The 18286-nt window shown below is 32.8% G+C and overlaps 3 protein-coding genes across 4 annotated transcripts in view; 1 reads left to right on the top strand and 2 right to left on the bottom strand.

Annotated features, from left to right (window-relative positions):
* LOC128679845 (uncharacterized protein) overlaps window positions 1-2160 on the top strand; it is a 58943-nt gene extending 56783 nt beyond the window's left edge. Inside the window, exon 12 of the mRNA XM_053762310.1 lies at window positions 235-2160. Coding sequence (XP_053618285.1) covers window positions 235-313 — 79 coding nt within the window. The 3' untranslated portion in view covers window positions 314-2160. The remainder of the gene's footprint in view (window positions 1-234) is intronic.
* A 678-nt stretch (window positions 2161-2838) lies between these two features.
* Window positions 2839-8906, bottom strand: LOC128679921 (facilitated trehalose transporter Tret1-like). Its single transcript, XM_053762429.2, has 10 exons — window positions 8775-8906; window positions 7125-7357; window positions 6632-6785; window positions 6094-6263; window positions 5745-5868; window positions 5381-5479; window positions 5097-5155; window positions 4443-4598; window positions 3661-3843; window positions 2839-3134 (listed from the first exon to the last, which is right to left on the bottom strand). Exons 1-10 carry the CDS (start codon window positions 8815-8817, stop codon window positions 2907-2909), a joined length of 1449 nt encoding a protein of 482 aa, XP_053618404.1. The 5' UTR covers window positions 8818-8906; the 3' UTR covers window positions 2839-2906.
* Window positions 8907-9861: 955 nt separating this feature from the next.
* Window positions 9862-16728, bottom strand: LOC128679922 (facilitated trehalose transporter Tret1-like). Of its 2 annotated transcripts, none has more exons than XM_053762431.2 (8): window positions 16634-16728; window positions 15548-15777; window positions 14694-15014; window positions 14110-14221; window positions 12838-12918; window positions 11815-12032; window positions 11180-11362; window positions 9862-10707 (listed from the first exon to the last, which is right to left on the bottom strand). In XM_053762431.2, exons 1-8 carry the CDS (start codon window positions 16692-16694, stop codon window positions 10465-10467), a joined length of 1449 nt encoding a protein of 482 aa, XP_053618406.1. In that variant the 5' UTR covers window positions 16695-16728; the 3' UTR covers window positions 9862-10464. The 2 variants fall into 2 exon arrangements, with proteins under 2 accessions (XP_053618406.1, XP_053618407.1); XM_053762432.2 differs by having other exon boundaries at window positions 12838-12876.
* Window positions 16729-18286: the final 1558 nt, after the last annotated feature.

The following is an 18286-nucleotide window of genomic DNA, read 5'->3' as shown; positions in this document are numbered from 1 at the left end:
ATCGTAGATAGTCGAAATGACATGGATAAAAAGTGGATAATTAAGGATTGTTATATTTCTGTGACACGGTTGACCACTTGACTATCTGATTATAAACGACCTAACTAAACGTGACCTTGTGACTAGGCCGAATTGTACTGAGAGAGAGAGATTGGGATAGAATATTTAATATACCTAATTTCTACAGACAGAAAAGAAAATCTAAGAATTCAAATTACATCACTTTTTTTACAGGAGTTTGGTCTCACTGAAGTACCTGGGCACATGCACGGAACCGATTGCAGAAGAGCCGAAAAACTACTTATATCGATAAATTAATCGAGTCAATCGTACCGCTTCCAGGATATCGTTATTATTAGTGCCAGCTGTATGTGTATAAAACCAATTCATATCTTCGTCTTCCATGTATTGTAACTTTAAGATTTTAAGGCGTGTTTTTCTATATTGGTCATTTTTATCGTGTATTAACTTAGAGAATATGTTTTTACATTTTATTTATATCTATATTCGAGTCAGGAAATAAGTACGCCTTGTTTTAATAACTTATAAACTAAAGATTTTGATCCATATGGAATTTATCAAAATGTCGCCGATTTTATAAGGAAAGATAACATATCAAGCGACATTATATAATGTGGTAAGTCTTAATCAAATTATTGCGTAACCCAACACAAAAAGCCTATACAAATACCTATCTTGAATTCTGTATTTATTGAGTGATAAAAATAGATTTCATCAACTGCCGGTATCGTGTGAACATTATTTAGAATCTCATGAACAGTCTGCAGTTGATCGTTTCCAATATTTATTTTGAACAGATTTTTTTTTTATGATAAAATAATCTGTAACAAATTATCACGATTTGAAAATTCGTTCGTTCTTCGTTTTACTTTTTACAACTTTACACTTACTAACACATTAGGTAAAAGTGATTTTAGCGTAAAATTAATTTAGTATTTTGACTGTTTATTTATTGATTTATTTATTTCAAATTTAGATTTAGCGAGATGTAAATATTTAGCGAATTCTTTGTCAGTTTATTTATACGTGATTGATGCATTTATATTAAAAAAAAAAAGACTTTCTTTTTGTGCCAACGTATGCGTCACATTTCAGCGAAGTTTGGGATGCGACAAATGTCACAATGTTTTAACGTGTCAGAAATGTCATGTTTTCTTTCAATTCACTTAGAAAATTAAAAATAAAGACACAATTGCTACATGCTTTCATGTTTGTGAGTCATTTAAACCTGGATGCAAACCAAACGTGTATCTAAAACTCTAGTTATGTAACCGTAAATATTCAATAAATCATTACATTTTATCGATAAATTTTAGGAAATAATTATTCAAGTTATTCCAATGATGGATTGGATATTATATTGTTTTATTGGATCGTCAGTAAATTTTATAAAATTAATCTTCTGTGTTTTACATTTTGTAATTGTGACGGTTCACAAGAAAAGGTATCTTAAAGGTATAGAGCTATATAGGACTTATCGCTTACAAAATATTATGCGCATATATCGTAATTCTAACTAATATTATAAATGCGAAAGTAAGTTTGTTTACCTAACTGTTCCCGTGGGAAATTTACACAAGCGAAGTTGCAGGCAAAAAGCTAGTAATGAAACGTCTTAAGCGACTTTCCTTATTAAGGTAACTTTTCTTGTAGAACGTCTAAAAATTAAATTAAATTTTATTACAAACATTGAATATCATTTGTAATAACCGATTGTTCGGTTAAAAGTGTTTTTGGTTCGTAATTCAATTCAATTGTGTTCAATCTGATATTACCGAAGCGACCGTACGATGATGTTTTTTCAAATTTGTAACATAATTTTGTAGTTTGCATAATGGTAAATGTGGTATGTAACTGTATTTTGTAACCGGTTACAAAAGAAGACAATTTTCTCTTTTGTCGAACATGCCATTACTTTGAAACTTATATCAAGTATACAGAAATAAAGGAATAAAATCAAAAAAAGGTAATTAAATTAATTATATGTTCAGCACCTGCTCACAAATAATAATGATCAGACTAAAAGCAAACGTGTGTCGCTTCTGTTTGTTTTATGTGGTTATAATCTATGCTGATGCTTACTCAAATACTCTCTTGTACAAGGTATATTAACGAACCAATTAAATAATTAAATACATACATTTTTTTTTATTTCGTCCTTTTTATGGCTTTTGAGTATAAACTCAAAGGGAAAATTTAATACCCTATTCCAAAGACTTACGCATCATATATCTCATATAGTAAGACAGTTAAAAAATATCTGTTGCCGCTATATCGAAAATACTGAATAGAATTAAAAAAACAAGAGGGCTTCCTTACAACTATTAATTTTGTTGCCGTTTTAAACACGCTTTTATTAGGTCACCTATACACACATACATGTAACAAAACTATGTAATGGAATCTGCGGTAACTAATTTACCCATCTTTACGGATCGTAGCGTCATAAAAATTGGCAGCTGTATGTAGTTCTGATGACAATACAATAATATGGCGCTGTCGAACTGATCTGATGATGGAACCGGTAGATGTGAAGTCAACCTCATTGAGTTGACTTATTAGAAAAGTCTTATAATGAACTTTGACCACGATTAAGTTTCAAGGTCTGATGATGAAGTCGGACGATAGGTTTTTGGCGTTTACATACACTTATAAAAGCGTGTTTTTCTAGTGTTTTTTAAACTATTAATTTATTATAGATAATGGTACGGAATCCATCGTGTGCAAGTCCGCTTCGCCCTTGGCCGCTTTTATTATGTGAAGCTACTGTCATATAGTGCTTCAAGGAATGAAAAGAAATACTTTTTTTTATATAAATACTTATTTATTATATATGTACACTTAGATTAATGTTTTCAAATTATAAGTAATATAAAAAGCTCACATCACTTTTTCCTCCTCAAGAAAAGATCCTGTATTTGCAAACTTGTCAGGCCCTTGGTTTCGGGGACCATGATGTAAGCCAGCGCGGCGTTGAGGATGCTGACTCCGGCAAATGTGAAGAAGATACCATGCATACCGATCAACTTGATTAACAGGGGGAAGATCCCGATGATGAGGAAGTTCGTGAACCAGACCCATTCGATGATAATCATTGATGCGACGTTTTGGACCTGAAAAATCATTTGCATTCTCACAACAGTAATTAAAATTTTATATAAACGATAAATCAAAGCAATAAATTAAGTAATCGTGGAAAATTAGTTTAAATTCAGCATTCTTACTGCAGATTCAACATAGACTTTGGCCAAGAAAAAGCCTGTTACTCATTAAAAAACTCATTTCAACCAATAATTTTCCACTATCTAACCTATCCTTTATGCAGCCTTCTTGTTTTGCAAATGGCTCTACCTTTTGAAAGATAAACACGTGAAACTATATCTAATGTGTGGTACGCCCTAGAATATCACCACTCCATATCTTTCCGTGGGTTTCATACGAGGCGACAAAGAACGCTTACATTTAGCAGCTGCCAGGCAACACTCTGGAGTTCCTAAGGATGTAATAGTCCGGATATAAAACGACAGCCGAATCTTCAAAATATTGATGTAAATTTCTTCAGACCCCGTTCATCGCGGCGTCACAGCCTCAAATGCAGTCAAAGATGAGAGAGAAAGATCGCATTTGTACATAACATACCTCTGGGGAGAAGATCTCAGTCAACAGCACATAGGGTATGCTCCCAGCGCCACACATGAAGCAGAAACAGTAAGCCATGACAATGAACACGGTAACCCAGTCGGGGGCGAACTTGATTTGCATCTGTAGGCCTAGGGTCACCAAGCAGAGCGCCAATGATACTGAAGACAGTATTATTAGGATCTGTAAACGATAAATTTTGAATATCAGCATTAAAAAATACATAAGCTAGGTACTTATAAGACTGTACTATATTTTCTAATAACAGTAAGTATTAGTAAATTATAAATAGTAATACTTAACATATATGTAATTTGGTCAATGAAACAAATTTGACAAATGAACTATTCGTGTTCTTTGCTTCATTTCTTCTTTTTTTGTTTTTAATTTTTGTCTCTCAGTGTTTAATAAAATTCACATACATTCGTGTAATTTGACTAAGCAGATTTTGAAAGGAACTATCATAAGTTGTAAAATATTTAAGTGAGTAGGTACTAACGAAATTCTTCTAAAAAATTTTGAAATCAATATTGAAAAAAAAAGACTGGTAGATAGAATATATACTAGCTTTTCGTCCAATTAAAGTATTCATTAACATCAATTAAAACTCAATGTTTTGTTTTAATCACGTCAACTAGATATATTTTTAAATTAAATATTAAATAAATTGATTATTAAAAATTGATGACATAAAGTGAATATAATGCAACTGCTCAAAAATAAAAAGAAATTCAAAGATAATGGAAAAGAGAAATGATGAAGTAAAAGAAACAGATACAAACTTTTCGTCCAGCTAAATCGGCGATGACTGCAGATAGAGTACATCCTCCGAGGAAGACCAGAGCGAAGACAACAGAGTACAAGTCAGCGTTGGCTGGGTCAGCCTTGTTGAATACACTCTTAGCGTACACTTGAACTGGGACCATTCCCATGAACACCTGTTGGGAAATTTTGTACATGAGTCCTTTAAGAAAATTCAGCAAGAGGAGCGCATATAATTTATTTAAAAATCCAGTTAATTACATAAATATGATTATTACCAGTAACAAGTAACTGCTAGCAGATAAATTTATGTTATGTAAAATGTTTAAGTTTAAATAAATAAATCTTTTTACTAAAATGACATTCTCGCCACAATCTTTTATTGTCGTCAGAGAGCGGTCTTGTGGCATTTAACGCCTGATAAAAAACATAAACTGCCCCACTGCTTTATAGCAAGGTTATAAGCCTTGATTATGGATGGATAGGGAATTTGTAGAAAGTATTTACGCTAAAGATTTAAAAAAGAAATTATGAAGACTATGTTTAGCCGCGGGTCATGTATTCCAAATCCAAATATTATAATTATAACCCAATGAGGTTTAGCTGCGAAAGCGTGATGTGCAGACAGATCTTCGCATTTATAATATTATTATAGATAGTATATAAGTATGTACCTGATTAGTGATGACAACTGCTAGAACCGTGAAAGCTCGACGAGACGCGGGCTCAGTGACTGAAATACAAAAAAATATATCATATACCAATCAAAATCTATTGTATATAATATTATTAGATCTGGTATTGTAATAGGTATAGGCCTCTTCCAAAGTGCGCTTCTATTGTCGGTTTTGATTCCACGCATCCAGCACATATAAATCTTTCACAGATAGTTTCGTTACTTGAAGTCGACGCCTGTGACGCAAAACTTCGCTCCTTAGCTCCAATCAAAAATACTCACAAAGTTGCTTCAGGGGTGACATTTTTGGCTTTTCTTCGTTGACAGCATCGTTTTCCAGCTTCAGTTTTTGATTCTCGCCGTCTTCACTTTTTACTGGATCTGAAACGGCAGACAATTTTTTATCATGTGTATGTGTAGTTGTTGACAGGACTTAGGTGCACTTTGATACACAAACAGGCTATGTTTTTGATCCATTTGTGATTCTTGGATATATATTTGAGTGAATCAAAGTGTAACGAAGACTAAGATAGTCGTATTTGTATAATAATCAATCCAGTAGCTTGTATCAACATCAACAAATTTAGAGTTCTCAAAAGAGAGATTAGTATAATATTGTTTGAGTCATTTTAATCTTCAATAATACCTTCATTTATTGAGACCAGCTGAACTGCAGGCATTAGCTGAGCCTTAAGTGAAGCCAATTCCTCAAACACAACCATTGAAGATGCTGAGACACCTCTATAAGCAGCCAGAGAAACACGGGCTTCCTGAAATTTCACAACCCCAACTGATAAGATAAGAAAAGAAGTTAAGAATAAGAATAGAATCATTACTCATCAAACCACAAACACACAAGTAACATAAAAAAACAAAAGTGACTTAAAAAGCAAAGCTTTGCCCAGAAGTGAGACAATTTAGGCTAAATATAATAAAGAATTTAAATATAATAAATAATAAATAGCAGAAAGAAGCATTTCGTACGTATTTCTTACCTCATCCCTTTTAGCTCTCACGAGAAATGTTGGACTCTCCTTCACAGTAAACAGAAGCAAACACACCAGCACGCTCATCAGGATGTTGAACCAAATGATTATGTGGTAGGAGAAGAACCAGCCGATGGTGTAAGAGACAAGAAGGCCTAGACCGTAGGCTATCATTGGGACTGAAAAAAAGCCAAAAAATCCAAATTGTTTCGATCTACGGGTCAAGGTATGTTATGGACGGTATTTTTGTATATGTTTAATTTTTGATCTGAATACTTTTTGAGTTGCACGTCACAGAAATGGAAAATCGAGGAGAAGGCATTGTAAATCAGGTATCAAGCAGTGTAAATATATAATTATGTAATATTTTAACAGCAAAAATAAACTGTCCGCCTGCCTCACGTCATGGTTGTCTTTGGAAATTCTATTGCTGCCTATCAGTTTCCAGGTTAAGTCTTCCTTGGTCACAACATCCCCGGAAGAATTTGGAGTGGTCCTTCTTTTAGGGCGGGACCACACAATATTATTAATAAAAAAATAAACTTGCATGAAGCAAGTGCTCCTCTTATAGATGCTTCAGCCACTTCTGATATGAATATAGGTGCGTACGCCAAGAAAGCACCGCCTCCCACTCCTGATATAAACCTCGCAGCTAGGATTAGCATTGATGATCTGGAAACTTCTATGATGGTCCAGGATAGCTGAGAAGAAAATACAAACACATGAATTTATAGAAAAAGTGTGTATATACAAGCTTTAAACAAATCTTTCCGAAAACCATCAAACCAGCAAATATTAGATAGATTTGGATTAGTTTAGCTATTATTGCACTAAAACTCATCTGAAATGATAATATAATAATTTTGATTGTCTTCCAAATTCAGTTTCAAAATGACAACTGTGAATAGAAATGACTTTCAAAATCTGAAAATTACACAAACAATATCTTTACTGACCGACCTTATAATATATGTTGTTTTTGATGAGTTTTAAGTAACAAAATGAGACCTTGACAAAAAGATAAAAGACAAGAAACTCACCACATAAGGTATACAGATAGCTAAACCTCCAATCTTTCGTCCAAATTTATTTATAATAAGTCCAACCACTCCCGTGCCTATCATAGCTCCTAAAGAGGGTAAACTACCCAGTAATGGCACTTGAAAATCAGTCAGAGGTGTAGACAGTAATGTGGTGTTCTCAGCTTTGAGTTGAGGAGCAGTGTATGATGGCCAGACGTTGAGCAATCCCATGATAAAGGAGCCCAAAGCAGCTTTAATAGAAAAACAGAAAGAAATAAATATATAGACATAAATCACAGAGATTCCATATAATAAACTTAATACAGTGATAAAAGTGACTTCTGTTGTAAGCTTTCATTTCACCTGTCTCGTTGTTTATCTAATTGTCTATGAACAAATTTTGCAAGTTTTTCAGTTATAACTTCCACTTGTCTTATAGGTATTTTAGGGTTAATTTTGAAAAAAAAAAATGTAGCCTATGTTTGTACGAAATTTGTTTTAAATTTTAGTAAAATTTATGAATTCTTTTGAGAGTTAAATAATATCCCTTCGGATACCCCATGAAGACGGGTGCCCTGTTATTAAATGATCATAATTATAATCATTCAACGTTAGTAGATCTATCGTAGAATTTAGAATACCATATAGGTTAGATGTGCCTTCAAATTCCTATCTAACACCTCTAGTATCAAAAAACATATAGGTACCTACTGTCATATATTGTAATGGAACTTGCTTTGGTTCTAGCTCAGTCTGTTAATTTTCTCTGTTCATATATATTTAATCAAAATATTGACAAATATTTAACTACTCCACGCAATCATGTTTAGTTAAAATATTGTTTACAGTAACAGATTACTAAATAAAGAAATTTTGTAAATTAGTAGACCATTGCGAAGGACATCTTCATTGACTGCTATCAAGAAAGATATCCTACAATCCTGCACTTTTTTCGTTTGCCCCTTCAGCCAGGATCAGACATGACAGACATTTGTTATTGTTTCAAATCGTAAAATTACAAGTTTTTTACAAAAATGATATTTTTAACACAAGTTTGTATTGTTGTCAGAGAAATCTCATTGCGTTTAAAGCGTGAGAAAAATATTATGTCCGTGCAGTAAACCGTTGAGAAGTTCTCTCGCCCTTCCTGGGTTTACCATCAGGTTATGGTTATCATAATAATTTACGGTTTGTCGAAATTCAGTTCGTGAGTCCAAATGTCTTCTCTTTCTTTATTTGTTGTATCCTCAGGCGCGGTGGTGGTGTAATGATTAAGACGCCCGCCTGTGGATCGAAAGGTGCCAGGTTCGAATCCACACACACACACGTGCCACATGAGTTTGTATACCAATCTGACTCATGTAAAGTAGTTTTCATAGACCACCACTTTCTTCCGGTGAAGGAAAACATCGTGAGGAAACCTGCTAAAACCTAAACATCTACAAATTAATTCTATTTAACTTAAAGTATGCCTTAACTTCTTTATGAATAACAGGGTGATGTTTGCACCATACTTGAGAGCGCAGTCTGTTTAATGACTTCCAAGTGGGCCAGGCCTGATCATAACCAGTTATGTTTAAAATGCTTTATAATTTCCCAAAAATACCCTCAAAGAATTATAGGGGGTGAGAATCCACGAGTTGCAACAAATAAACCATAAAAAGTCACCTGCAAATGCTGTGTGCACCTGATTAAGTTTACCGGATGCCATGTTGCAAATTTTGTTCTCACAAACCACAAAAAAAAGTCTGTTTTTTCGCAAAGCCTAATTACTACTAAATGCATATCAGTTAGTTGAGATGTTATATTAATTATGTAAACTAATTCAAATATAGATTAGAGTACAATCAAATGATAAGATATTTCGTAGTTCGGTCTTCTCAAGTTTGCATAAAGTGTTTGTTAGTGTACTTTTATTTGTACAATTTTCCGTTAAAAGATTCCGGATATATACAAATCAAGCAATTTTTTTGTACAACCTTATCATCTTTAACTCAAGCTTTTGTTGTATTTTGAGAGTTGACGTCAACTCTCTTTGGAAATGCTGTTGCTACCTATCATCTGCCTATGTGTTTACGACATCCTATATCCATACAGACAGTGGTATTCTAATGTTGTCATTTTGTGACACCAGGATTCACATTTTGTTTACATTAAAGCTTGTATTCTGAGATACATATTGTAAAATGCGAAATTATTTACATTATGAGTTCATAATATAAATTATTTCTGATTTCATAGTATGTTTTATATTTTATCATTTTATATCCGTGTGAGGAGTTTTCTTGTTACAAATGCTATACAGTCCCCGCTTACAATAATAGTTGCCATGATTATTTGTTGGACAAATTAAAAAATCCCCGACTTTCAATATTTATTTCGCTACAACTTTTGAACGGCTGAACAGATTTTCATGAAACATGGCTAAGAATACTCGGGATAAAATCATCTATGACACAAAAAAAAAAACTAAACCAAAAACGGTTCATCACATCATCACAGACAGATACACAGTAAAAGACGTTGAACTTATAACACTCCTCTTTTTGCGTCGGGGGTTAAAAAAGAGTGGCATTTGTCAATACAGGATTCCACATATTCATTACTAGGAATTTACCCGTGAGTGTAAATAATTGGAATAAGTTGAAAAAAAAATCAACAAATCACGTGAACATGGAAGGAAGAATGGAAAAGGACGACATGAAATAAAAAAAAAAAAAAATTACGAAACAAAAATCTTTATTCAAACCTAATTAAATCCGAGGGCTTCATCTCTGTGGGAATATCGGGATGGAAATTTAATTTTAGATTACACACAGGAATAATGAATGTAATCATTTTGAGCTTCCTACTGGTAAAACCATTTCGGAAATAGTTTGAGTAGTTACGAAGATTGCCACCTAAAATAAAACTAACAAACCCATCCTGTAGCGACTTGGCCCGCTTGCCGCTTCGATCCGGTATAACCATAAAGCAGCCAATGTTACTCTAAACGTTTTGTCTATCTCTGTGCCAAATTTCATCAAAAGAAAAAGTTTATACTATATAATTACAAAAAAAAATAAACAGAAATACTAATCTTTTATCTTTATAATATTAGTATGAATATAAGTGTAGATGTAAACTATTAACTGATCTTTGAAGATCTCGTCCGTGAAAAAAAGGAAGATAAAAATATTACAAGATGAAAAAAACAATTCAAAATTGCGTCCTAGGGCTTCGATCCCGTTGGAATATCGACACAAAATATTACTTAAGAATAATGTAGTTTACTGGTATAATAACTTTCAACATCATTTGAATATCTTCTTAGAATACTACCTACAATCAAACATACAAACATTTCGTGTAGATTTCACTAGCATTTATCATTTTTCCGCCTATTCTTAACAAACAACGCCTGAATAGCCTCCACCGCGAGCCCCTTGGTCTCCGGCAGGCACCAGTAGCTATAGAGAGCTCCGAGAAAGCTGATCACGGAGAAGCCAAAGAAGGCAGAGTGCATGCCGAAGTTCTCTACGACAGGGACGAAGATCATGAGCGCTAGGAAGTTGACAGCCCACATGCAAGTCATGATGAGGGAGTTGCAGAGACCTCGGACCTGGAAAAGAAAATATAAATTCACCTAATAATATATTTATTCGAAGCGATAATTCAATGGCTAAGTCTATGATTAAAGGGTATCAGGTTCGATTCGTATATGCCTTATGAGTTTATATACTAATCTAGACTTTTTTTATTAATGATTTGAGTGTTTGAGCTCAATCTAGCTTGAATGGACTTCTCTGTCTTCTATTACAAAAAATAACTAGAATAGAAATAAACAAGTATTCACTGAGGTAACAGTTTCCTAAATCATAACTAGAATAACAGTCCACCTTGATACAATTACCCATTTGTTTCGTAGTCTTGCTATCCTATGGAAATGCATCAGAATATCTTTTGAAGTGCGATACTTTGAAATAAAATTAAATCATTATTCACATTTAATTTCAATTGGCATAGTTGAAAATAAAGTTTTTAGATAATCTAGATTTGATAAACTATCAGCACTAAGGTTTAAAGCTGCTTACCTCCGGCAAAAACACTTCAGCAGCGACGACGAAAATAACCGCATTAGCGCCTACTATATAAATGAAGGCAAACGCGTAGATGACGATAGCAGTGAAAATGCCAGGCGCCCAGTCGAATAACAGTTGGGTGCCAAGGAGTAACGTGCAGATACCGGAACCCACGGAGGAGATTATCATGAGAAACTGGAATAAAAAAGAAGAAAATTAGGCTAAGATTCACCGTCGAATTTAACGTTGATTTATCGGCCGCTTATGTACGTTTAGACATAACTTTGCGTATTTCTGCGCACGTTAAAGTTAACTTCAAAGTTGACGGTGCAACCCACCCTTAGGGTCTATTCATACTATAGTATCGGGATCATTAGTGCAGTAAGTACCATATGCAGTGTACCTCTATTCATCGGGATCACCTCTCTGCAGAGAATAATGCCATGCCAGAATTACCATTAAGCTTGATATTAGATCTACTGATCTTTATAGTGTGAATTTAATTGACCTTTATATGTCAGCACACAGCATAAATAAATAAATTAAATACCTCGTCTTTTTTAACCTTAATTTTTTTGAGATAGGTGGGGTTTTACAATCTACAATTTTATTTCCCAAAAATATGAAATATAAGCATTCGTTCCCACCTTTCTGCCAAGTCTGTCAATCAGCAAAGAGCAAATAACACTGGCCACAACATTATCAACAGCCATCAATATAGTACACAAGTACGGTGACATCGTGGGCACTGCGATCTTGAACAGCGTCTCAGCGTAGACCTGGAGCGTGATGGCTCCCATGAACGTCTTCAGTATCATAATTATGATGCACGTAAGAAGAGCGCACTTTGAGGACTCTGAGTTTACTGAAAAATATTTTGTTTTTTACAACAAAAAAAGAACACTTTTGAAACAGGCTTTGCCGTCGTCAAAGAGATCTTATTATATTCAACACGTGACAAAAACGTAGTAAATCGTTGAAGAGTTCCTTTAACGGAAGCTGACTTAGTGTGATTTATCTCGTAATAATACATTACCTAACATCCTAACTAAACGTGTGTGAAATTTCAGTTCAAAGAATCAAAATTGAGATACAACTCGATCACACATAAACTTTTACTCTGACTAATATAAAATTAGGTCTATCAACTAGCAAGACAATGACATAACGTTATTTAAAGTTAAAGTGAAAAAAGTTTCTATCAATTCGGGCGCTATAGGAGCTTTTAAATCGTCATAAGTATATTAAAATTTCTAGTTCCATCAACTTAAATGATCTTCTTATGGAAAATGTTGTTTCATGATTCAATATCATTCAATTTATGTTTAAATATCATCAAATTTATGTATAAATTTCAGCTCAATTGAAAACAGGATATTGAAAAATATCATCAAAAATCCATGATGGAAATTAAACAAAAGCTTGAAAATAAATGGATTGAAGGTATGAATAATAATGAAGAAGTTAATGGACAAAAGTATGCTTGTGGACAAATGTTTGTATTGTTGTCTTTTACTAAGTTTATCTAAGAGGCATGGTTATTCAAACCCATTACCTAAAATTAATATTTGATCATCGTTTTATCTTATTTAATTACTATTTCTGTATTAAAGACTTTAATATTTGTTTTACAACGTCAAACTACCATATGATTAACTCGATATACTTACACAAAAATTGCCAAGCTGAACTGGACCTTACTGCTTCACCTGTAAGTTTATTTTCAATCAATGCTTCGGATGCCCTGATGTCTGCAAAATGTATATGTGGTTTAATCACAGTCATAAATATATCAGTGGAATCTGATGCTACAAGAAAGGACATGGAGATACTCTGTAATATTGGAGCAATTTTTAGAAATGATTACTAAGTATTAGAAAAATTATAATGTGTAACTTAGTCATGGCTAGAAGTGTCCGAGAATGAGAAATTCCTTATCATTACATATTATAAACAAATTTCTCTAGTCTGCCGCGTATGTGTGTCTGTTTGTCTGTTCGCGATAAACTAAAAAACTACTGCACGGATTTTCAAGCGGTTTTCACTAATAGATAGTGTGATTCCTGAGGAACTTTGAGGTGTATAATTAATTATACCTTAACCAGAGAAAATCCGGTACGGGCCGCTAGTTATACATAAAGATCAAATTGAGGATTTTTTATAGAGTATCATGCATAAATAAGTATCATAATTAATTTGATTTAAATTACATAAGTTATAAGAAACAAATCAAAGAGCGCGCCAATAAAAATGAACACATTTTATGCCTACCTATATATAAAAGACGACCTTAAGTTTTCAGTGAAGGGAGAAAAGAAAACGTAAAGATATCAGATTTTTTTGTACATTTTCAAATTGTGTGTGTGAAAGCAGATCATACAAATAAATACTTTTAGAAATAATAAGGAAAACGAACAAAATAAAAACGGTAACAGTAGTTCCAAAGATAAGTTCGAACAAACATAAACTCATGTCAAACTTTATCACAGATAGTGTTAGTGAAGATTGTACATGCAAATATTGATTTACAAGGGTCATTGTTATATTCACTTTTAAATGTCATTATGCATCTATTTGACTAGATGAGTCTTGCTGAAATTTTACTTTTATTGAATAGGTAGAAACAGTAAAGCAGAGTTGTTTTGTGTCTTTGGATGTTAATTGCATGGAATTAGTAGGTACTCCTTACAACGCAGTACTTACTAAATCCACGGATAATTGTGTCAATTATTTCAAAATGTTATCATTTTCCATCAGCCATCTGCTACCATCATATTGTAATTATATGAAAAAGTTCCAGAATGAAACACAAAACCAAGATGTCTTGACCCAAAAACGGGAGGTTCAGACTAGCTTCGAACAAAATTAAATTTAAAAAGTACGCGATGACCAACAAATCTATGAAAAGAAGAATATAAATAGGTTGATATGAATATACATACCGCTATTATCGACTACTGGTTTCATCTGACGCTTTAGTTTTTCAATTTCTATCTCAACTTCTTTCGAGTTAACATCGATTCTTCTATAAAATGCTATTGACTTTGCAGCTTCCTAAAACCGTTAAATAATATATAGGTATATCAGTTTTTTGTCAAAAAATTTCATTTTGTTTTACATTGGTAAAGGTGCTTGAACTATTTTACTGCTAAGTTATTTGTGCATTTGAACCATTTTGCTTTACCCTGAAAAAGTTTTATTTTGATGCATTTTGATCTAAGCAACATAATATTAATGAAATATTTCATTAGAAAAATTAGTATTTATAAATTATTAGTATATATAAAAAATTTAGAAAGCATAGTATTAAATACTTTTTATCCTTGTGAATATACTATATGAATTTCATCAAAATGGATCAAGCTATTTTTTGTAAGCTAATTTTTTTCGAAAAATAAAACCTTGAACCTCTCTTTTTCAACTTTCACAAAATGTCGCTTAATTAATATAGCCTTTCAAGAGATTATATTAGGAATAAAAAATCACAATAACAAACTTCAATTAACTTTTTTTATATTCTCATTACCTCTTCTTTCCCTTTCTGTATCAAAAACACCGGACTCTCCTTCAAAAGCAGCATCATGAGCACATAAAACACTGACAATGCTAAATGTATGTAGATGACATTGTTGTAAGAGAGATATCCACCCCAGGCATACGACATCAACAGTCCGAGGAAGTACCCAATAGACACAGTGGAAGTGAAGGTTCCTCTGACTGAATCTTGGGAGATTTCTGCCACGTATATTGTTGTGAGGACTTGGCCACCAGCTCCAAATCCAGATAAAGCTATAGCAGCTAGTACTAATGGTATATAGTTGGTGATGGATATTATTGTCCAACAGATCTGAAAATATATAATACTTTTACTGCCTAATAACCAGTAAAATTACGGTGTAGTCATCCACAATTGTTCAGTAACTTTTGCTTCTTGTTCTATATCACAACGAATTTTAAAAGGATCGATGCGTTGAAGTGATTGCTGACAGACTCCACCCATCACTTCAACGATACAATTCTGAAGTGATGCAAAATAATTTAATAGGGACAATCGTTTACTTCTAGCATAAAAGTAAAGAACTCAACAACTAAAAAGTAACTATTACGTGGTTCAAAAACTTTTTCACGCTTGATATTCTTATCTTAACATAGAGTACTTACCAAATTATTGGGTCATCTTAAAAGAGAGCCTTAGCGAAAATTCAGGAGTTCCAGGCTACACCCCAATAGTCTACATTCTCATTAAAATTTAGATTGTATATATAAGTGAATTAAAAATTACCACAAGAAAGATACATGAACCACGGCAGATATATCCCATATATAGAGATCTGTAACAGTCAACCGGTGATAGAACAAAAGGCACTAATTTACACTTACCACGAAGGGTAGACCAAACAGCAATGACGTATACTTTCTCCCCAGTTTATTCATTGCATATCCACACAATGGAGTAGCGACCAGCCCTCCCACATTGGTCAGGCTGCCAAGTAGTGATACCTCCAGTGAGGTCATGGGTGCAGACAGAACTGTGTCGTTCGATCTGAAGTTGGCTACAGTGTACGATGGCCACGAGTAGACGAAGGAGATTAGAGTTGATAGAAATGAAACTGGAACCAATTTTTTCGAAGGCTTAAATTCAAGTTAGGATGATATTACATCACTTATTGACGTCATAATACTTTAAACTAAGTCTGCTGCTGACTTCCAAAGTGCAAGTGAAGAAGACGCGCGACAATTTTAGCAGCATTTTCTCCAAAGAAATGAATTAATAAATTTGGGTCTTGTAAGTATCATACTAATATTATAAACGCGATAGTTTCTGAGGATATAAGTGTGTATGTTTGTTACTTTTTCAAGCAAAATCTACTGGACGGATTGTTATGAAATTTGGCACATATAACCAGAGAATATAACCTGGAAAAACACATAGCGAAGCCCCAGGGCGCAGACTAGTATACTATAATCTGTACTCAAAATACCATATTGTAGGTGTGCGTGTGATCTGAGGGCCCACTTCTTGAAATTCTTTATATATAAGTTATAATTCGCTTATGATTTAATAATGAGAAAGTCATAATTTGTTTCCTCTCCTGAGACACTGGGCTTTGTTATGGACAAAGAGGATTCACTTGAAAAAAAATTGTTAAGCAGCGTAAAGTACGAAATTGACGACACACATTTTTTTAAAATAATATAAATATGTAGATTTCGATCTGGTCTTTCCTAATCTTCCAAATATTAAACTATGTAGAATATGATAGCATTATCAACTTTATGAAGTGACATAGACAATCAGACTTATTGACAAAATCCCACGGGAATCGCGTAATTTCCGGACAAAAGTAACCTATGTGTTAATATCAGATTTCATAAAAATTTGCCCATCCGTTTGAGCGTGAACAAGTAACAAGGATACTGACAAACTTTTGCTTTAATAATAGTGGGACAATATTAAATACTCACTCATTAATGTTGTGGTGCCTTGCACCAATAAAGCGCCAGGTACAATCTTTTCTGCGATCATTTTAGATTTTTTTTAAACTTCCAATTAAAAATATATTATATTGAATACCACTTATGCTAATGAACAAAACCTAAATAGCAACGAAAGTATATTGCTGTAGCTATTTATAGTAATATGATTTAACTATGTATATTATATAAATAGAAATTTTGTGCAAAGTAAATGCACCATTGATTGTTCACTCGTCATTTAAATAGTAACTTAATATAATCATCAAATTTAGCCCCACTATCCTGGAGATAATAAAAATAATTGAACAAGGAATTGATTGAATAAAATAAATTTTTAAAATAAAAGTTTATTTATTGAAAGAACTTAAGTAGGTGGTGTGTGGTGCAGGTATTTACGTTAGTGTTAACAATATTACAGAATCAAACTGAGATTAGTTTATGTATGGTATTTAAATACATACTTTATTTTAAACTATGTGTATATTGTTCATAGATCTTTATTGCTTTTATTTATTTAAAAGTTTCACCATAATAAGTTTAATTATTTAAACAATTAACGTTACGTACTTATTTGCGTCAGTTTGAAAATTATTGCTGAAACAAAATGAGATCCTTTTTTGTTGGGTATATTGTTGTATATATACATAGTTATATTTCGGGAAATTAGCCGAAATTTATTCGCCAACCAAGTGTGATCTCAAAGTAGTTACAATTAGTGCTTAAACTAACGCAATACCTGTAAAAGGTGACTAACCTTTTACAGGTATTGCGAATTGCGGCGTCTCTGTTTTATAATATTAGTAAACCTTTACATTTATAGTCATCTTATAATAATTATCATGTAATATATCTATATTCTATACTCGTCATAGAAATATATTTTTTTATGTAAGGTTATGTAATATTTCATGTTACTTGAATTTATTATTTATTGTCTATGAATTAGTTTGTAGAGTAAATAGCTCTGACATTTGACATTTTTGTTTCGTTTTTAACATTCGTGGGTAATTTATTATATAATCTTTTAGCCATACAGTATGGGCTATCAACATATTCATTCTATGTGGTGGCAAGTATTATATATAGATTGATAAACTGTTTATTTATATCGAGGACACACAATATACATTTATGATACAGTGAACCATTAAAATAAAGGACAAATACACAAGAAACATTCCACATAACTATACAATCATGTGCCGCAGCGGTATAAAAGGGCAGTATCTCAGTTTTCAGATATTTATTTTATATATATATCGGTTATAATTTATTTATATATTGCGGGTGTTAATATCGTGTGTTTCATTTCAAGTATACTTGTAAAGCCAAACTGTGTTCCACTTTCACGTAGAAAATATTCCTTGTTTTGTTTCTAACTACTCTGAACAAATTAATTATAATAGATTTAATTTTCCAATGCCATTTGCAGGTACAATTACCCTACAGACAAAGTAGCCTTTATTTCAAATATAGAAACACCATCTCGACACTGTGTACACAGTTTTCGTTTAGAAATCTAATTCTTATCAAACAAATTCTAAATTTACTTAATAAAAATTTACGCATGCGCTTTTATTTACTTACGGTCAGTCAATTGTAGTGTGATTTTTTTATACATTCAGTAATTTACGGGTCCGC

The sequence above is a fragment of the Plodia interpunctella genome, chromosome 22, assembly GCF_027563975.2.
Source record: "Plodia interpunctella isolate USDA-ARS_2022_Savannah chromosome 22, ilPloInte3.2, whole genome shotgun sequence".
NCBI classification, from domain to species: Eukaryota; Metazoa; Arthropoda; class Insecta; order Lepidoptera; family Pyralidae; genus Plodia; species Plodia interpunctella.
This window is presented reverse-complemented; position numbering and strand designations above follow the sequence as displayed.

What these genes read in the sequence shown, in the direction of transcription:
- LOC128679921 (XM_053762429.2), bottom strand. Translation starts at nt 8,817, where the DNA reads ATGGCATCCGGTAAACTTAATCAGGTGCACACAGCATTTGCAG. An exon ending in TGAGAGCTAAAAGGGATGAG is followed by an intron (nt 5,869 to 6,093) that starts GTAAGAAATACG and finishes GTGAAATTTCAG; the next exon opens with GAAGCCCGTGTTTCTCTGGC. An exon ending in CTGAGATCTTCTCCCCAGAG is followed by an intron (nt 3,135 to 3,660) that starts GTATGTTATGTA and finishes ATGATTTTTCAG; the next exon opens with GTCCAAAACGTCGCATCAAT.
- LOC128679922 (XM_053762431.2), bottom strand. Translation starts at nt 16,694, where the DNA reads ATGATCGCAGAAAAGATTGTACCTGGCGCTTTATTGGTGCAAGGCACC. An exon ending in TGTTTGGTCTACCCTTCGTG is followed by an intron (nt 15,015 to 15,547) that starts GTAAGTGTAAAT and finishes ATATATTTTCAG; the next exon opens with ATCTGTTGGACAATAATATC. An exon ending in TACAGAAAGGGAAAGAAGAG is followed by an intron (nt 14,222 to 14,693) that starts GTAATGAGAATA and finishes TAACGGTTTTAG; the next exon opens with GAAGCTGCAAAGTCAATAGC.